The sequence below is a fragment of the Podarcis melisellensis genome (genome assembly GCF_964234715.1).
Source record: "Podarcis melisellensis genome assembly, chromosome: 2".
Lineage (NCBI taxonomy): Eukaryota > Metazoa > Chordata > Lepidosauria > Squamata > Lacertidae > Podarcis > Podarcis melisellensis.
The window spans coordinates 13998359-14014769 of NC_138529.1; the positions used below are offsets into that span (position 1 = coordinate 13998359).

General features: G+C 47.0%; 1 protein-coding gene across 7 annotated transcripts in view; it reads right to left on the reverse strand.

Moving 5' to 3' along the window:
- The window catches only part of GLS2 (glutaminase 2), a 34899-nt gene extending 18804 nt beyond the window's left edge, over positions 1–16095 (reverse strand). Inside the window, exons 1-6 of one of the 7 annotated variants that reach the window (XM_081898661.1) lie at positions 15935–16095; positions 7166–7265; positions 4968–5089; positions 4624–4753; positions 2858–2937; positions 694–857 (exon numbers count right to left, since the gene is read on the reverse strand). In XM_081898661.1, coding sequence (XP_081754787.1) covers positions 694–857; positions 2858–2937; positions 4624–4753; positions 4968–5089; positions 7166–7265; positions 15935–15987 — 649 coding nt within the window. In that variant the 5' untranslated portion in view covers positions 15988–16095. Of the gene's footprint in view, positions 1–693; positions 858–2857; positions 2938–4623; positions 4754–4967; positions 5090–7165; positions 7266–9732; positions 9756–9799; positions 10101–13723; positions 13743–15934 lie in introns of those variants that run through there. The other 6 variants (XM_081898663.1, XM_081898660.1, XM_081898657.1 and 3 more) reach the window with 6 other exon arrangements.
- Between the last annotated feature and the right edge of the window lie 316 nt (positions 16096–16411).

Genomic DNA, 16411 nt, shown 5'->3' on the forward strand with positions numbered 1-16411 from the left:
TACTTCTGGGTTTTCGATGTTCAGGAGCCGAAATGTTCCAAAATGGAGGCATTTGGAAACAACCGGCATCAATGATCATGGTGGAACATGACCATGGAACATTGCCCCTTATTATGCCTCAGCTTGTCCCCAAATTATGGGGGGGGGGGTTGTCTGACACAGGGACACACACACAGAGTGTTCTGGAATGACTGATGGTAACAATCTTGCATGTTCATGTTTTCATGCTATAGTGCTGGGAGCAATCTAGCAGCAGATCACACGAAGCAAGTGGTGTTAACTCTTTATTAGAAAACAACAACAACAGTTAACTCTTTATTAGCAAAAACAAAATCTGCACAGACCTGGCTCATTCCTGGTGGTCTCGCTCCGTGAAAACCCATTGCAGAGACTCAAAGTCTCCGCTGGGAAAACAGTCCCTGTTTTCATCAGAGAAATGTTGAAGAATGTGGGAAGAGGGAAGAAAACACGCAACTCCAAAGCTTTGCTTGGGTTCACTTCGGCTCATTTGTATATAGCCAAACCATGGTTTAGTGTTACGCGTGAGCCTGGCTAGTGACTTGCCCAAGAGGACTTTGTAAGCTTTGTGGCCGGATCAGTGAGGATCCAAGCCTTGGTATTTCACACAGAGACACACTGGCTGCTCTCCATCACTCCTCCATTCTTCGTCATTTGGAATTCTGCCCACCTTACCTTCCTCGTTGAGAGAAAGCTTGTCGTAACGAAGCCCGCTGGGCTCTTTGCCGACATACTGGTGCACTCGGTCAGTGCCCAGCTCACTGACAGCGACGGCGTATTTAAGGGGCTTGACACATGATTGCAGGCAGAATTGGGTCTTGGTGTGGCCCATGGAATACCTGGGAGGGACAGAGAGGGCGACTGAGGACAGAAGATGCCACCTTACCCCTGCCACTTTCAGCTAGCCAATGATAAAATGGCAAGGGGACCAAATTATTATTTTTAATAATTAAGGGTGCTAGAAGCCAGAGTTACATAGGAATCTTCCTTCTACCAACTATTGGGTTCACCTAGTTCAGCGTTCTAGAAGAATTGATCAAATAATTGATGCTTTTGAATTCTGGTGCTGGAGGAGACTCTTGAGAGTCCCATGGACTGCAAGAAGATCAAACACATCCATTCTTAAGGAAATTAGCCCTGAGTGCTCACTGGAAGGACAGATCGTGAAGCTGAGGCTCCAATGCTTTGGCCACCTCATGAGAAGAGAAGACTCCCTGGAAAGGACCCTGATGTTGGGAAAGGGTGAGGGCACAAGGAGAAGGGGACGACAGAGGACGAGATGGTTGGACAGTGTTCTCGAAGCTACAAACATGAGTCTGACGAAACTGCAGGAGGCAGTGGAAGACAGGAGAGCCTGGCGGGCTCTGGTCCATGGGGTCACGAAGAGTCGGACACGACTAAACGACTAAACAACAACAAGTTCAGCGTTATCTGTACTGACCGGAAGTGGCTTTCCAGGGATCCGGATGGGATTACTGTAACCCCTTACTCCAGCGGTGAGGGTCCTTTCTCAAACCAAGGGCCACATTCCCTTCTCAGCAAACTTATGGGGCCCGCACACCAGTGATGTATGGGGCCAGAGGAAAAAGTTGGAGGAGTAATGAACGCAAATGTTACCTTTGTGCAGTAGGCCAACTTCTACCCTGTTCTCTATCCAGGTAAGCAGGACTTGCTATCAGAGTTCAAGGACAAATTTTAGCCAAGCAAAAACACTTAAGGAGGGTGCGGAGCAGGGTTGGTAGAAATGTGATTTTGGGAGGGGTTCAGGTGCCGAGTTCAGAGGCTGGGGCTCTTAAAAACCAGAACACGATCTTCAACCATGTTAGGTGAAGAGATTTATTTTAGAGCACTTTGCTTGCTCACAGTTACATACAGATTGGTAGCTCTTCCTTCCAGAATTCCCTGCCAGTCCTGGGGCAGACGAGTCTATGCTTAGGCCAGAACATTCCGGCATCCTAGTCTGCATCCAGAAATAGATCTGCCATGGGAATTACAGTGAGGACCAGACACAGAAAACTGAAGGGCCACAAATGGTGCCAGATCCCAAGGTTCCTCATCCCTGCCTTACCCTATGGGGGTCCACCGGCACATCTGACGACAGAAGGCACCATCTTTCTCTGCCTCCTTATAACAGTGGTACCTCGGGTTACAGATGCTTCAGGTTACAGACTCCGCTAACCCAGAAATAGTACCTCGGGTTAAGAACTTTGCTTCAGGATGAGAACAGAAATCATGCTCCGGCGGTGCGGCAGCAGCAGGAGGCCCCATTAGCTAAAGTGGTGCTTCAGGTTAAGAACAGTTTCAGGTTAAGAACGGACCTCCGGAACGAATTAAGTACTTAATCCGAGGTACCACTGTATGCACCTCTGCTGAGGAGGAATGGTGGGAGCCTCCCCCACCCCCTGCTCAGGATCTTGAATCTTCCCAGGAACAGTGGGACAGTAGATTTGGAACAGTGGTTTGCAGAGAGACATAGTTCAGGAGACCGAAGTTGGGAAGAACTGGGTGGTGAACAGCTAGGAGAAGAAGAACCGGGGGGGGGAGGGGGGGGAGAGAGAGAGTTAACAGACTCGCTTTTGCTGGAAAGCATCCATCCACTCAGCCCAAGGTCAAAGAGAGCAGATAAGGTGGCTGCTCAGAAAGTACAATGGTTGTGAGATCAGATTGCAAGATGCAGGAATGACGGTAGTGAAGTGGGTGACTAGGGGGGAAGTGGGTGGAAACCTTAATTGGGAGCACCTTCATTCCTAGAAATGGATTATTTGTTCTCTCGATGAGAGTTGTTTCCTATCTCTTTGTGTTCAATCCCATATTTAAGGTTCAGGTCCCTTTCACTCACCGTTGACCATCCACGGTGCAAAGAGACACGCCCCAGAGCTCTGGATTGCACTTTGCTAGCTGTGGGATGTAGTTGGCCACCTAGAAAAGGGAATGAGAAATCAGCCCCAAATTAAGCAATGGGGATGGGTGTGTGTGAAGGATAGTTATCCTCATCTCAGCTATCTGCCCACCTAATGGAGGACAGCACAGGCAGCTTCCAGTGCTGTCACTCCACTGATGGAAATCAGTAGACTGAAGAGGAAGGCTAGGTCGCTTTATTGGAGCCGGCGTACAGCTTCCGGGTCATGTGGCCAGCATGACTAAGCCGTTTCTGGCGAACCAGAGCAGTGCACAGAAATGCTGTTTACCTTCCCGCTGGAGCGGTACCTATTTATCTACTTGCACTTTTTGGTGTGCTTTTGAACTGCTAGGTTGGCAGGAGAAGGACCAAGCAACAGGAGCTCACTCCATCGCGGGGATTCGAACCGCCGATCTTCCGATCAGCAAGCCACCTGCAGCCCCCCGTGCTATTTCCCACACTGTAGGGGGTGATGGGGGCACCAGACAGGAAGGTGAATATGCCAAAATTGCCTTCTTTCCCCCTGTTTCACTGGTACCTTCCCGCTGGAGCGGTACCTATTTATCTACTTGCACTTTTTGGTGTGCTTTTGAACTGCTAGGTTGGCAGGAGCAGGGACTGAGCAACGGGAGCTCACCCCATTGCGGGGATTCGAACCGCCGACCTTCTGATCGGCAAGTCCTAGGCTCTGTGGTTTAATCCACAGCGCCACCTGCGTCCAGCTATTAACTTACCAGTCAGCAAAACCCATTATCTTCAGAACCCGAACTATCTATTGGTGGAAAGGGATGCTTTCTGATGGATGTCAATATAAACTTCAGGGAGGTGATTATTGTTGGGGAGGGGCAAACTCTCCCTGTTCAGCATAGATAATTTATTGCATCCTAGCATTCCAGAGTTGGAAGGGACCTCAAAAGTCAGCCCTGATTGACGCCCAACAGAATGACAGGTGGAAGATGACAGAGAAATTGAGGTTGCAATCTTATATTCCAGAGAGGCGGAATCTGTGGCACTCCAGATATTGTTGGACTGCGGATGCCTTCAGTCCCAGACAGAATAGCCAACAATTGGGGACAGTGGCTCCCCATGCCGGCTATGCATGCTTACCAGGGAACTCAAAGTGACTCACTTCTAAGGTGGTACAGTCATACCTCGGGATACAGACACTTCAGGTTGCATTTTTTGGGGGTTATGGATCAGCCGAAACCCAGAAGAAGAGGAGTTTGGATTTTATATCCCACTTTATCACTCCCCCAAGGAGTCTCAAAGCGGCTCACATTCTCCTTTCCCTTCCTCCCCCACAACAAACACTCTGGGAGGTGAGTGGGGCTGAGAGACTTCAGAGAAGTGTGACTAGCCCAAGGTCACCCAACAGCTGCATGTGGAGGAGCGGAGACCCGAACCCGGTTCCCCAGATTACAAGTCCACCGCTCTTAACCACTACACCACCAGAACGGGTTACTTCCAGGTATCGGTGGACACGCATGCACAGAAGTGCTAAATCACGCTTTGCGCATGTGCAGAAGCAACAAATCGCAACCCGCACGTGAACAGACATGCCGCTGCGGGTTGCGAACAACTCGGGCTGTGGATGTGCATCCCACACGGATCACGTTTGCAACCCGAGCGTCCACTGTATGTATAGGTTTGCACTGTGATTTGCTTGTATTTAGCCTCTGCCCTCATGCACTACTTGATTTTTCTACCTTGCCCTCCTGGAGTCCTTTGGCGCTTTCAAAAATTTGCTCCACGTGAGACGTGAACTCCTGGAAGTCGGGGATGACAAACTTCTTCCGGAAGGCCTGGGTCAGCAGTACAATGTTGCTGCTCACACACCTGAGGACAGAAAAGACAGGTGGGGAGTTGAATTGGGAGCGGCTGAGTAATGTGCCATAAGACATTAGAGGACTAGGGAATTGGGATGTTTGCTTGTAATTGAATCAACACTGCCCACCTTAACTGTCTTCTTGCCTGGATGGCAGCGGAACTAACTAGGTCAGCCTAGCAAAGGTATTCCTAGCTTCCCTGTCTGCACCTAAGGATTCCCTACCTTCGGAAAAGTTCCCGGTTCAGCATCCCGCCAGCGCTGGGTTCCTGCGCTGCCTTCTGCAGACGATTCATGCAGTCTCGAAGGCGTGGATCCGAGGTCCAAAGGCCAGTGCCTTGCAAGGCCTGAATTGAGAAGAGCACATGAAGGCGCCCTCTTGACTGGCAGGTGAAAATGACAGAATACTTGGAACTTGAGAAAATGACTGGGAGAATAAGAGGAAACTCAAACCAGAAAGTGTGTAAGGAATGGATAACATGTAAAGAATATCTAAAACAATATTGTGAAAATGAAAATATCCTGGGGGCCACTAGGGGGCGCATTGGAAGATGGCCGACAATACCATCTCTCCGACCCACACGGGGTAATTAAGAGGCTGTTATGGGAGTAGGCAGCCTCCCTTGTTGCCCCAAGGAAATGGGGAACACTGCCCTTGCCTGCTGTGCCCATAAATCACAAAGAAAAAGGGGGTGAGGGCCCTAGGCAGAATGCCCCCGTGTGGACCTTGGCTCTCCTGGATGCTGTCTCTGATCGCGCACTAGTTACAGCAATTTGGAATAATTAATTACCGTATTTTTCGCTCTATAAGACGCACCAGACCACAAGACGCATCTAGTTTTTGGAGGAGGAAAACAAGAAAAAAAATATTCTGAATCCCAGAAGCCAGTACAGCAAGAGGGATCGCTGCGCAGTGAAAGCAGCAATCCCTCTTGCTGTTCTGGCTTCTGGGATAGCTGTGCAGCCTGCATTCGCTCCATAAGACGCACACACATTTCCCCTTACTTTTTAGGAGGGAAAAAGTGAGTCTTATAGAGCAAAAAATACGGTACAAAAGAAGCAAATGCACATATTTCAAGTGAAGAAGGGGAGTGAAGTCTGCTAATTTAAGTGACCTCTGCGAAAGAAGACGACGGGCTGGAGAAACAGGAATATTTTACGATGAAGATACACCAAAGGCGGGGTATGTTGACAACGGGGCTGAATGGGGGGGGGGGGAACCTTTTTTACTTTCCTTCTATGTGATGTAGAAGAACCCCTCCTCATTAGAACCGTCGGTTGAACTGACCCAAGCAGGATGATTAAGGTCTGTGTGGAGATAAACTTTAACCAAAAGTATGCTTTATGGAGACCGAGAAGCAGTAAGAGCTTTTGGAATGGCGCAGCAATTAATACGGAGTCGCCATTTTGCCAAAGGATTTACAGCCGGGAGGAAGAATGGATGTGTGTGTGATGTTAGATGATGTGTTGTTAGTTGATGTTTAGTTGTCATTGAGGTATTGTCTAGGTCTGTGTTGTTATAAGTAAATTGTTTTGCAATAGAGTTTTTTGTTTTTTTAAATGAAGGCGCCCTCTGCCAACAACACAGATGAACACATAGCAAGAAGAGGGGATGAGAATGGGATAGAGTATTTTTATTTATTTGTTTATTTGATTCCATTTTCGAATTGCTTCCTATAAAGTATCCTGAAGTGATTGCACAGTAAAATAATAATAATAATTCAGCAATGGAAACAATGGAAAACAATACCATATATAAAAACAACAGTATATATACAAACAATTAAAAACCATTTCATGCGCAAACAAAATTTCAAATGCAATATGGACTGGAATAAACATCTCACATCTCCTGCTGTGCATACCACCAATATCTATAATATCTGCTCTTGCAGAGGGATAAAACCCCTCTTCTTATCCATTCCCATTTATTTTATTTTCTCAGTTGAGCTATTGGAAAAATGTACAAAGAAACCATTGACCCGGTCCACCGTAACTAGCCTTTTAAAATCATGTGGTTTGTATTATATCCACCTGCGATCCAGTCTTCCTTCATTAAGTTTGGTTTAGGTATAAAAATGACAAAATGTTTTAAAACTTTGTTACAGAAAACTAATAAAAATCTGGTGAAAATTAAGGGGGGGGGGAAGGTATCTGCTCTTGCAGTAAAGAAAATGAGACCAGCCTCCTGCTTCTATGGATTTTTTAATGGGTGCAGATGTGTAAAGCTCTGCTCACTATTTCGACAGAGGTTCTAGATGCCCGATTCCTCATGTGGTTGTAGGAAGTGGTAGAGCATCTGCTTGCAGTGCACAAGGTCCCAGATTCACTCTCAGCATCTCCAGGCAGGCCTGGGAATATGCCCCCCCCCCCAAAGTCCCACCTTTCCCACCCACCCTTTAGGACAGCTGGAAGCATCTTACACTGGTGAATTTATGAACGGAGATACATTCCTGGCCTTCAGCTACTGTGTAGAAAAGGAGGTCACTAAGGCGAGGTAGCATCCCATTTTCTGACACATCCCTGCGGAGAGACAAGAGGCCACAACAGAGAACAGGTCGTGTTTCACCCCTACGTAACATTCATTCATTTATTTAAAGCAGTGTTTCCTAAACTTGGGTCTCCAGCTGTTTTGGGACTGCAACTCCCATCATCCCTAGCTAGCAGGACCACTGGTCAGGGATGGTGGGAATTGTAGTCTACAAACAGCTGGAGACCCAAGTTTAGGAAACACTGATGTAAAGCATTCATGTTGCACATTTCAGGTATGGGCAACCTCTCAGGTAAGTGTACAGCTAAAAAACAAGCAGTGGTAGCAGCAGCCTGAGAATGGAACTCACAGAGAGGCAAAGGAATAGAGCAAAGGAACATATCCCTCCTGGCAAGGGTTGGTTATAGATTTCTAAAAATAAATACCGGTGATTTGAGAGCAAGACTTTTTAAAGCAGTGGTAAGGAACCTCCGCCCGGGATGCAGGTGGTGCTGTGGGTTAAACCACAGAGCCTAGGACTTGCCGATCAGAAGGTCGGCGGTTCGAATCCCTGTGATGGGGTGAGCTCCCGTTGCTCGGTCCCAGCTCCTGCCAACCTAGCAGTTTCAAAGCATGTCAAAGTGCAAGTAGATAAATAGGAACCGCTCCGGCGGGAAGGTAAACGGCGTTTCCGTGCGCTGCTCTGGTTCGCCAGAAGCGGCTTAGTCATGCTGGCCACATGACCCGGAAGCTGTCTGAGGACAAATGCCGGCTCCCTCGGCCCATAGAGCGAGATGCGTGCCGCAACCCCAGAGTCGGTCACGACTGGACCTAATGGTCAGGGGTCCTTTTACCTTTAAGGAACCTCCAGTTGTCATTGAACTCTAAATCTCATCATCAACACTGACAATCCAGAATGCAGCAGCTAGACTGGTGACTGGGAGCGGCCGCCGGGACCATATAACAGCGGTCCTAAAAGATCTACATCAGCTCTCAGTACTTTTCCAAGCACAATTCAAAGTGCTGGTGCTGACCTTTAAAGCCCTAAATGGTCTTGACCCTGTATACCTGAAGGAGATTCTTCACCCCCATCGTTCAGCCCTGACGTGGAGGTCCAGTTCCAAGGGCCTTCTGGCAGTTCCCTCTCTGTTGAGGAGTGAAATTATAGGGAACCAGACAGAAGGCCTTCTTCGTAGTTGTACCCCCCCTGTGGAATGCCCTCCCGGCAGATGTCAAAGAAAAAAGCAACTGTACAACTTTCTGAAAACATCTGAAGGCAGCCCAGTATCGGAAAATTTTCAATGTTACGTTTTGTTGGAAGCTGCACATTTCCTCCACCTGAACTAAAAATGTGGCTGGGGACAGGTTAACCCAGTTTTTGCTATTCTGGTGCTCTCCAGATATTTTGAACTACAATCCCATCTTAGCCCTAGTGGGCTCCTTTAAAAGACTGTAGGAGTTCCTCCACTAGAGTGATACAGGGAAAAGTGCTCAGATTCTGGACAAATAATTTAAACCCCCCAAAACAAATCACTTGTAGAGGTTTTCATAATCACATAGACACTGGCAGTGGGGGCTATGCCACTACCACAATCTCCCTGCCTCCTATTTCCTGTGTTTTCTTCCATGTTGAATGCAATTCTTCTCTTTTATGAGTATGCTTCAAACTGCAGCCAGCATTTCTGCAGGGAGCAAATACTCTTAGCACTTTAGGTGTTTCATGCTGGGCGGAAATAATTGGCATCAAAAATAAGAGAGCACGGAAATGACAAGAGCCATATGTCTGGAAGTCTGACAACCTGGCTTCTTTTCTCTGCCTCTGGAAGGGCAGTGTCCCTTCAGTGTGCAAGGCTTGGCAGCGCATGAAGCCCTAAGTGCGTCACAATTCAAGAATCGCATTGATCGTGACACCCCGGGTTTTCTATTTTCCCCACACCACCTTAAGTTTAACAGCTCTCCTAAGAATGGCAGCATTTGTCAGCTGGTCATTCTGCAAAGAAACATACAAGCAAAGTGGGGCTGGATAATTTCTGCTAGGATATCAGCTGGGCTAGGTACCAGAGTGCGGAAAGTTCGCTGGCACCAAACAAAAGGTTGCATTGTAGAGGAGTCAATTCATTAATGAGGGGTGGTGAAGTTGCACGACCTCCAGATGTTGTTGAACTACAACTCCCAACATCTCTGGCCACTGGCCATGCCGGTTGGGGCTGATGAGACGTGGAAGTCATAGAATCATAGAACTGAAGAATTGGAAGGGACCCTGACGGTCATTTAGTCCAACCCGCTACAATGCAGGAATCTCAACACATGGTTTCCCCATCCAATTTGGAACCCTTCTTAGCTTTGCAAATGTGCTAGCCGTTTTATTGCTGCGCCACTACTCTCCATGCCCAGTCCATCAACATCTGGAGGACACCAGAGTCCCCTAATTCAATCCTGCACCCAGTTCCTGCTTAACAAAATCTACACAGTTCCTGGATGGGCAAAACAAAATACCCCCCCCCCCCGACACACACACACTTTGACATCACCTATGCACACATCCCTCCACCACAGTGATACGACACATGGCCCATGCATCCCTTACTGGTCCGTCAGCTGCTGGTGTTGCTGGTGACGCCCGTTCACCATCGCTGCCTCTCTGCCTTGAGCCGGGGCCGAGGAGCCGGCTCTGCCAATGCCCAAGGGAGGGCAGCGTCCCGTCCCTCTTTTCCATCGGATCACAGGAGGCTGCAGCACTCCTGGAAAGATCCTGATGGAGCGCATGGCGGCAGCAAGAAGTCGCAGGGGCTTGAGAGCGTCTGAAGCTACGAGGAAGCGGCAGCAAGAAGATCCGGGGTGGTGCTGGGGGGGGGCAAGGGGGAGTGACAAGGAGCTCGCCTTCTGGCCCTTTAAAAGGGAAAGCATCAAGCAGGGGGCGGGGGAGGGAGAGGGATGGGCAGCGGCTCCAGCCTATCAGCGACAAATAAATAAACGCAACGCGCCAATGAGGGAGGGAAGATCTTTGTGCGCTTTCCCAGACTCCAGGTGAGTCATTGCGCGATGCTCACAGGTTGTTAGAGATGCAGCTCCCACCTCGCAGCCTTTAGGCACCGAGTGAATAGGAAGCAAGCAGCACCGCCGACCCTGGACTGTGAAAGTGACTGACATCGGCTGGCATCATCACCAACTCTTTCAGAAGCATCGTGGGTTTTCGTTTTAGTTTAATAATCGAGGCTTGGATCACGGTTTGCTCACGCCGCTTGTGTGTGCAAGGCGCATATAATCATAATATCATGTACCATATCTGGCACGTCCATCTCCCAAGAGACTGCGATCTACCTACAGTATAAAAATACTGGCTGTGTGGAAGAAATGTAAAGACTATCTGAATAAATACTGTAATATTAAAGATATGTAATCACTTGGAAGAATTAATTAGGCCTAGGATTACATTGGGATTAAAGATATAAAGAAGAAAATGTACGATAAGAAAAGTTAGGAAATATGATTGTGGCTGTGATATGGTTTTATGAAATAATGTTATTGGAAACTGCTATATATAATTACTAAGAAATTCAGATGGAAGAGATTTGAGGAAGTCAAATAATATGTCTACGAAAATGGATCTTAATTAATTAGGTGTTAGTGTATTGATGATTTGTTGTATTTTATGTTGTATATTTTTTTCTTTTTCTTTTTTTGGGTTTCATTCTTTCTCCTTTATTGTTGTCAACTTTTTCTTTTGTTATGTCTATGTATGGAAAATAATAAATATTATTGTGGGAAAAAATAATACTGGTCTACCCATTGTCATTGTCAGGAGTTGCTGAGCTTTTTTTAGAGGAGGGTTGGCAAAATTTGTCAAGTTTTTTTTTTGGGGGGGGGGAGGGTTGGCAAAAGGAACACTAAGGCGATCCCAATCGACCTGGGACACATCCAGGATCGGCCAGTAGATCGTGATCAACCTGTTGGACATGCCTGATATGTATCATAAATATAATATATCCTATATCATATAATATAGAACAACTTTCTTTGTGGGATTTCTGACTTCCACAGTCACAATTTAGCATGTGCTAAATTCTTCTAAGGAGAGATAATTTCGTCCAGGTATGGAGTTTAGGTTCTCCGGTTTAGGGAACATTGGAGAAGCATGCGCTCTCAGTTGTTGTACTGGGCTAAGGCCCGGTATTTCTCTGCCACTTTCCAGCAAAGTATGTGTTAAGGATTTCCTAGAAACTAAAACCATTTCTCTCTTTATTTTGGAAGAGAAAGGAGGCCAGCATAAAGGGGAAGGAAATAATTGTTTCCAATTTCCTATCATTTAGCAGAGGAGCCAGACTGGGCTTGCACGGTGGCTGGCTTTCTTTCTTAGGTCTGTGTTATAAGCACACTGGATTTTTAGCACGTACACTCGAAAACCATAGTCTGCAAGCAAGACAAACCTGCATTTTTGAAAAATGCATATATGGGTGGAAAAGTCATGTATATCCACAAGTATGTGTTTGTGTGCGGGCAAGAAACATTGGGGTGCAGTTCCTCCTTTAAAAACACATCTTTTAAAAAAGCACATGACTGTTGGTTCTAGTGGAAATCTCTTTACTGTGCTTGAACTGAAAAAGGATTTGTGGATTTAAGATTGTGGATCCCAACTTAAATTGGTTTAGAGGGCCTGTTTAGAGAACGTGCTTCAGTTGATTTACCTGGCCGACAATGAAGCCCAGAGAGAATTGTTGTTTGAGGAGGCTCTCTAAAGACTACTGTGTAAGGAAACAATCACGCTTTGTAACTGCCATTCAGAAATTCAGGCTACTTACCTGAGTGTAATCCCTGCTGAACTCAATGGGGCTTGTTTTAGGTTAGCCCTGTCACCGTGTTCCTGTTGCCATTCAGAAGGAACCAATGCATTTCAATAGTAAAAAGGTACGGTGAAAAGGACTCCTGGACGGTTAAGTCCAGTCAAAGGCGACTATGGGGTTGCGGTGTTCATCTCGCTTTCAGGCTGAGGGAGCTGGCGTTTGTCCACAGACAGCTTTCTGGGTCACGTGGCCAGCAGGACTAAACCACTTCTGGCGCAACGGAATACTGTGATGGAAACCAGAATGCACTGAAACACCATTTACTTTCCCGCCACAGCAGTACCTATTGATCTACTTGCACTGGTGTGCTTTCAAACTGATAGGTTGGTAGGGGCTGGGTCAGAGCAACGGGAGCTCACCCTGTCACGGGGATTCGAACCACCAACCTTCCGATCGGCAAGCCCAAGTGGCTCGGTGGCTTAGACCACAGTGCCACCCGTGTCCCTATATTTCAATAGTAGCAATCTTTCAGTATATACAGATGTGCTCCTAAAGGTTGAAGAGAAGGCCTATATATATAAATGAAGTTGCTAACAAGCACAATATGAGAGGATTACACACATAGATTTGCCACCCCTAATTTGGGTAACAATTTCCAACTCAGTGTTGTGCAATTTAGTTGACATGCAAGAGACGAGGCATCTAGGAGCAAACGCCCTTAGCACACAGCAAAGAAAAGAAAAATTCAAAAACACCATCCTGAATGCTGTGCCCACTTTACAGATTAGGAAGTGGGGGGCAGCAGGGACAGAATATTTACTTATTGTCATTGCAATTGGTGTTATTACTGGAGTCCAGTCTCCAGGCTTATGCTTATCTACTCAAATGGGAGATTTCTCGAAGACTGGCTTTATCCTAACTTTTCCTAACTTCCTTCCATCCCATGAAGACTGCAGTTCGTTCTACACACACAGTCCAGTCCTGTGCAGGGTTTAATGCCATTTAAATCAATGGGTTTAGGAGCAGCTAACTTTGCATAGGATTGGGCTGTTCCAGTGGCGTAGCGTGGGGGGTGCAGGGGGGGCCGGCCGCACCGGGCGCAACATCTGGGGGTTAGGGAAATCCACGGGTTAGGGGCGCAAATCCACGGGTTAGGGGGTGCAAATCCACGGGTTAGGGTGCGCAAATTACTTGCCTTGCCCCGGGTGCTGATAACCCACGCTACGCCAGTGGGCTGTTCATTCAAATTCAGCCCTGTTTAGCTTATCAGGGGTTGCTTCTGAATAAACATCCATAGGCTGCAAGAGAGGGTTCTGATCTAGGTGCTGGAAACACCTCTATCATCCCTTCTTCTTGACTAGTTCAAAGCTGTTGTATTATATATATTTTGCGCAGCACAAAAGTACAGGTAATTTGGTCCTGGAGCTATGCTTAGACAACCCTCTAGGTGGCAGTAGTTTTCCTGCTTACCGATAGTGTCAACATTTTTGCAGGCCTTTGATAAAGAGAATTCTCTGGTGAATAATCATTTTGGACAATAGTTCATGCAGGAGTTCATAATTCTAAAGACAGAATGGAATTTAATAATGTTTTGTAGACACTTGCAATGTTTTGCAGACATTCCCTTGTGTCTAAGAGTCTCATGAGAACTAGAAACTGAATCGATCAATCAATGGTCCTTGGTTTCAATAAATTTTGAACTTGATTTGATTGTTGTATTTATGTCTCACCTTTTCCTCAGAGGATCTCATAGCTGTCCCCGCACAACACAACAACCCTGTGAGGTAAGTTAGGCCAAGAGACAGTGATTGTCCCAAGGTCTCCCAGTGAGCTCCATTCAAACTCTGAAATAATGTGCTTCCAAAATACTGGATCTGTGGTGACAGTTCTGTGCATGGTTACCTCTAAGGAAGACCTATTGAATACAGTGGTACTCAGGATTAGGCCTGGCTATGTTTCAGAGCCACTCTGGGATCAGTTACCTGACCTCTGCCCATGGATTCCTTAAAAAAAATTTAAGAGTTGAAACTCTGCTTCTAGGATCTAAGTCACGCAAAGGCACTCAAGCATTTGGGCTGGCATTAATTAAAAAAATTTGAACACGTCTTACATTTAATTTTAAAAATAATTTAAATGTTTAAACGCATTAGGCTACCAGAACATCTGAGGCCATTGCACGCAGAAAGTCCCATGCTTAGTCTCCTGTTGTTGTTGTTTAGTCGTTTAGTCGCGTTCGACTCTTCGTGACCCCCTGGACCAGAGCATGCCAGGCACTCCTGTCTTCCACTGCCTCCCGCAGTTTGGTCAGACTCATGTTTGTAGCTTCGAGAACACTGTCCAACCATCTTGTCCTCTGTCGTCCCCTTCTCCTTGTGCCCTCCATCTTTCCCAACATCAGGGTCTTTTCCAGGGAGTCTTCTCTTCTCATGAGGTGGCCAAAGTATTGGAGCCTCAGCTTCAGGATCTGTCGTTCCAGTGAGCGCTCAGGGCTGATTTCCTTAAGAATGGATAGGTTTGATCTTCTTGCAGTCCATGGGACTCTCAAGAGTCTCCTCCAGCACCATAATTCAAAAGCATCAATTCTTCAGCGATCAGCCTTCTTTATGGTCCAGCTCTCACTTCCATACATCACTACTGGGAAAACTGTAGCTTTAACTATAACTATATATTTGTTGGCAAGGTGATGTCTCTGCTTTTTAAGATGCTGTCTAGGTTTGCCATTGCCTTTCTCCCAAGAAGCAGGCGTCTTTTAATTTCGTGGCTGCTGTCACCATCTGCAGTGATCATGGAGCCCAAGAAAGTAAAATCTCTCACTGCCTCCATTTCTTCCCCTTCTATTTGCCAGAAGGTGATGGGCCCAGTGGTCTCCTGAACCTCCTGTTAAAAAGGTGATCAGGTAAGACATGATGTGAAACACCTGTGCCTGACTCGCTGAAGAGTTTCTGCCAGTCCGAGCATGCACTATTGGGCTGGATGGAAGGACTTTTAGACTTGGCATCCTGTGAGTTATGACGCCATGTGTCCTTAAATCCCAGCACCAGGAAATAACCTAGCTAAAAGGCCTCTACCCTTGAGGCCCTGAGAAAAGTTCCCTCTCCAGATCGCAGGCTACCCAGGGTCTTTGTGTTTTATATATATATATAGAGAGAGAGAGAGCGCACAAAGAATTTTCTCAGTGCCTCTCACAATGGAAGCATCCTTGCCCAGGGTCCTGTGGTGTTTGCTCTAAGCCAGGCTCCCGTCCCTCGAGGAAATGAGAGACTGCTCTTCTTCCATCTGGCTTGACTGCCTCTCCCATTTGCAGAGCTACAGAAGGGAGAGGCCAAGGCTCTCCCCGAGGCGCTTTAATGTGAATACTCAGCACAGCGTGTTTCCTAACCTCAGCAAGTCAGTTTCGCCGGCGCACACCCTAGTGGTTCCTTTGCCTGACATGGTGCATGTGGGAGGCACGTTGTGCGCAACCTTCAACATTTCTCCAGTGCAAATAGGGACACCCTATAACACCCTATTCAACATTTATCCGATGAAAATAGGAACGTCCAAGTGCTATTTTTCTAGAAAAAGAGGTGCCGGAGATCACCAGGAACACCTCCCTCGTTCTCTTAGAATGGCAATGGCGCCCACCGGAGAGTTCCGGAGAGTTCCGGCTGAAAAAAAGCCCTGGGGAACGTCTTATTCCATACCCTCCAACATTTCTCCGATGAAAATACGGGCACCTTGCCATACCCTCCAACGTTTTTCTGAGGGAAGTAGGGGCATCCTGCCATACCCTCCAACATTTCTCCAATGAAAATAGGGGCACCCTGCCATACCCTCCAACATTTCTTTGATGAAAATAGGGGCACCTTGCCATACCCTCCAACATTTTTCTGAGGTAAATAGGGGCACCCTGCCATATCCTCCAACATTTTTCTGAGGTAAATAGGGGCATCCTGCCACACCCTCCAACATTTTTCTGAGGGAAATAGGGGCACCCTGCCATACCCTCCAACATTTCTCCAATGAAAATAGGGGGATCCTGCCATACCCTCCAACATTTCTCCGATGAAAATAGGGGCACCTTGCCATACCCTCCAACATTTTAATGAGGGAAATAGGGGCACCCTGCCACACCCTCCAACATTTCTCCAATGAAAATAGGGGGATCCTGCCATACCCTCCAACATTTATCCGATGAAAATAGGGGCATCCTACCATACCCTCCAACATTTCTCCGATGAAAATAGGGGCGTCTTGCCACACCCTCCAACATTTTTCTGAGGGAAATAGGGATGTTCTAAGGAAAAGCAGGACATTCTGGGATCAGATCAGGAACCGGGATGGCTTATTTAAATCTGGGACTGTCCCTGGAGAATAGGGAGACTTGGGAAAGTTTGCATATGTGGGAAAGAATGGTCCTGAAAGGATTTTATTATTAC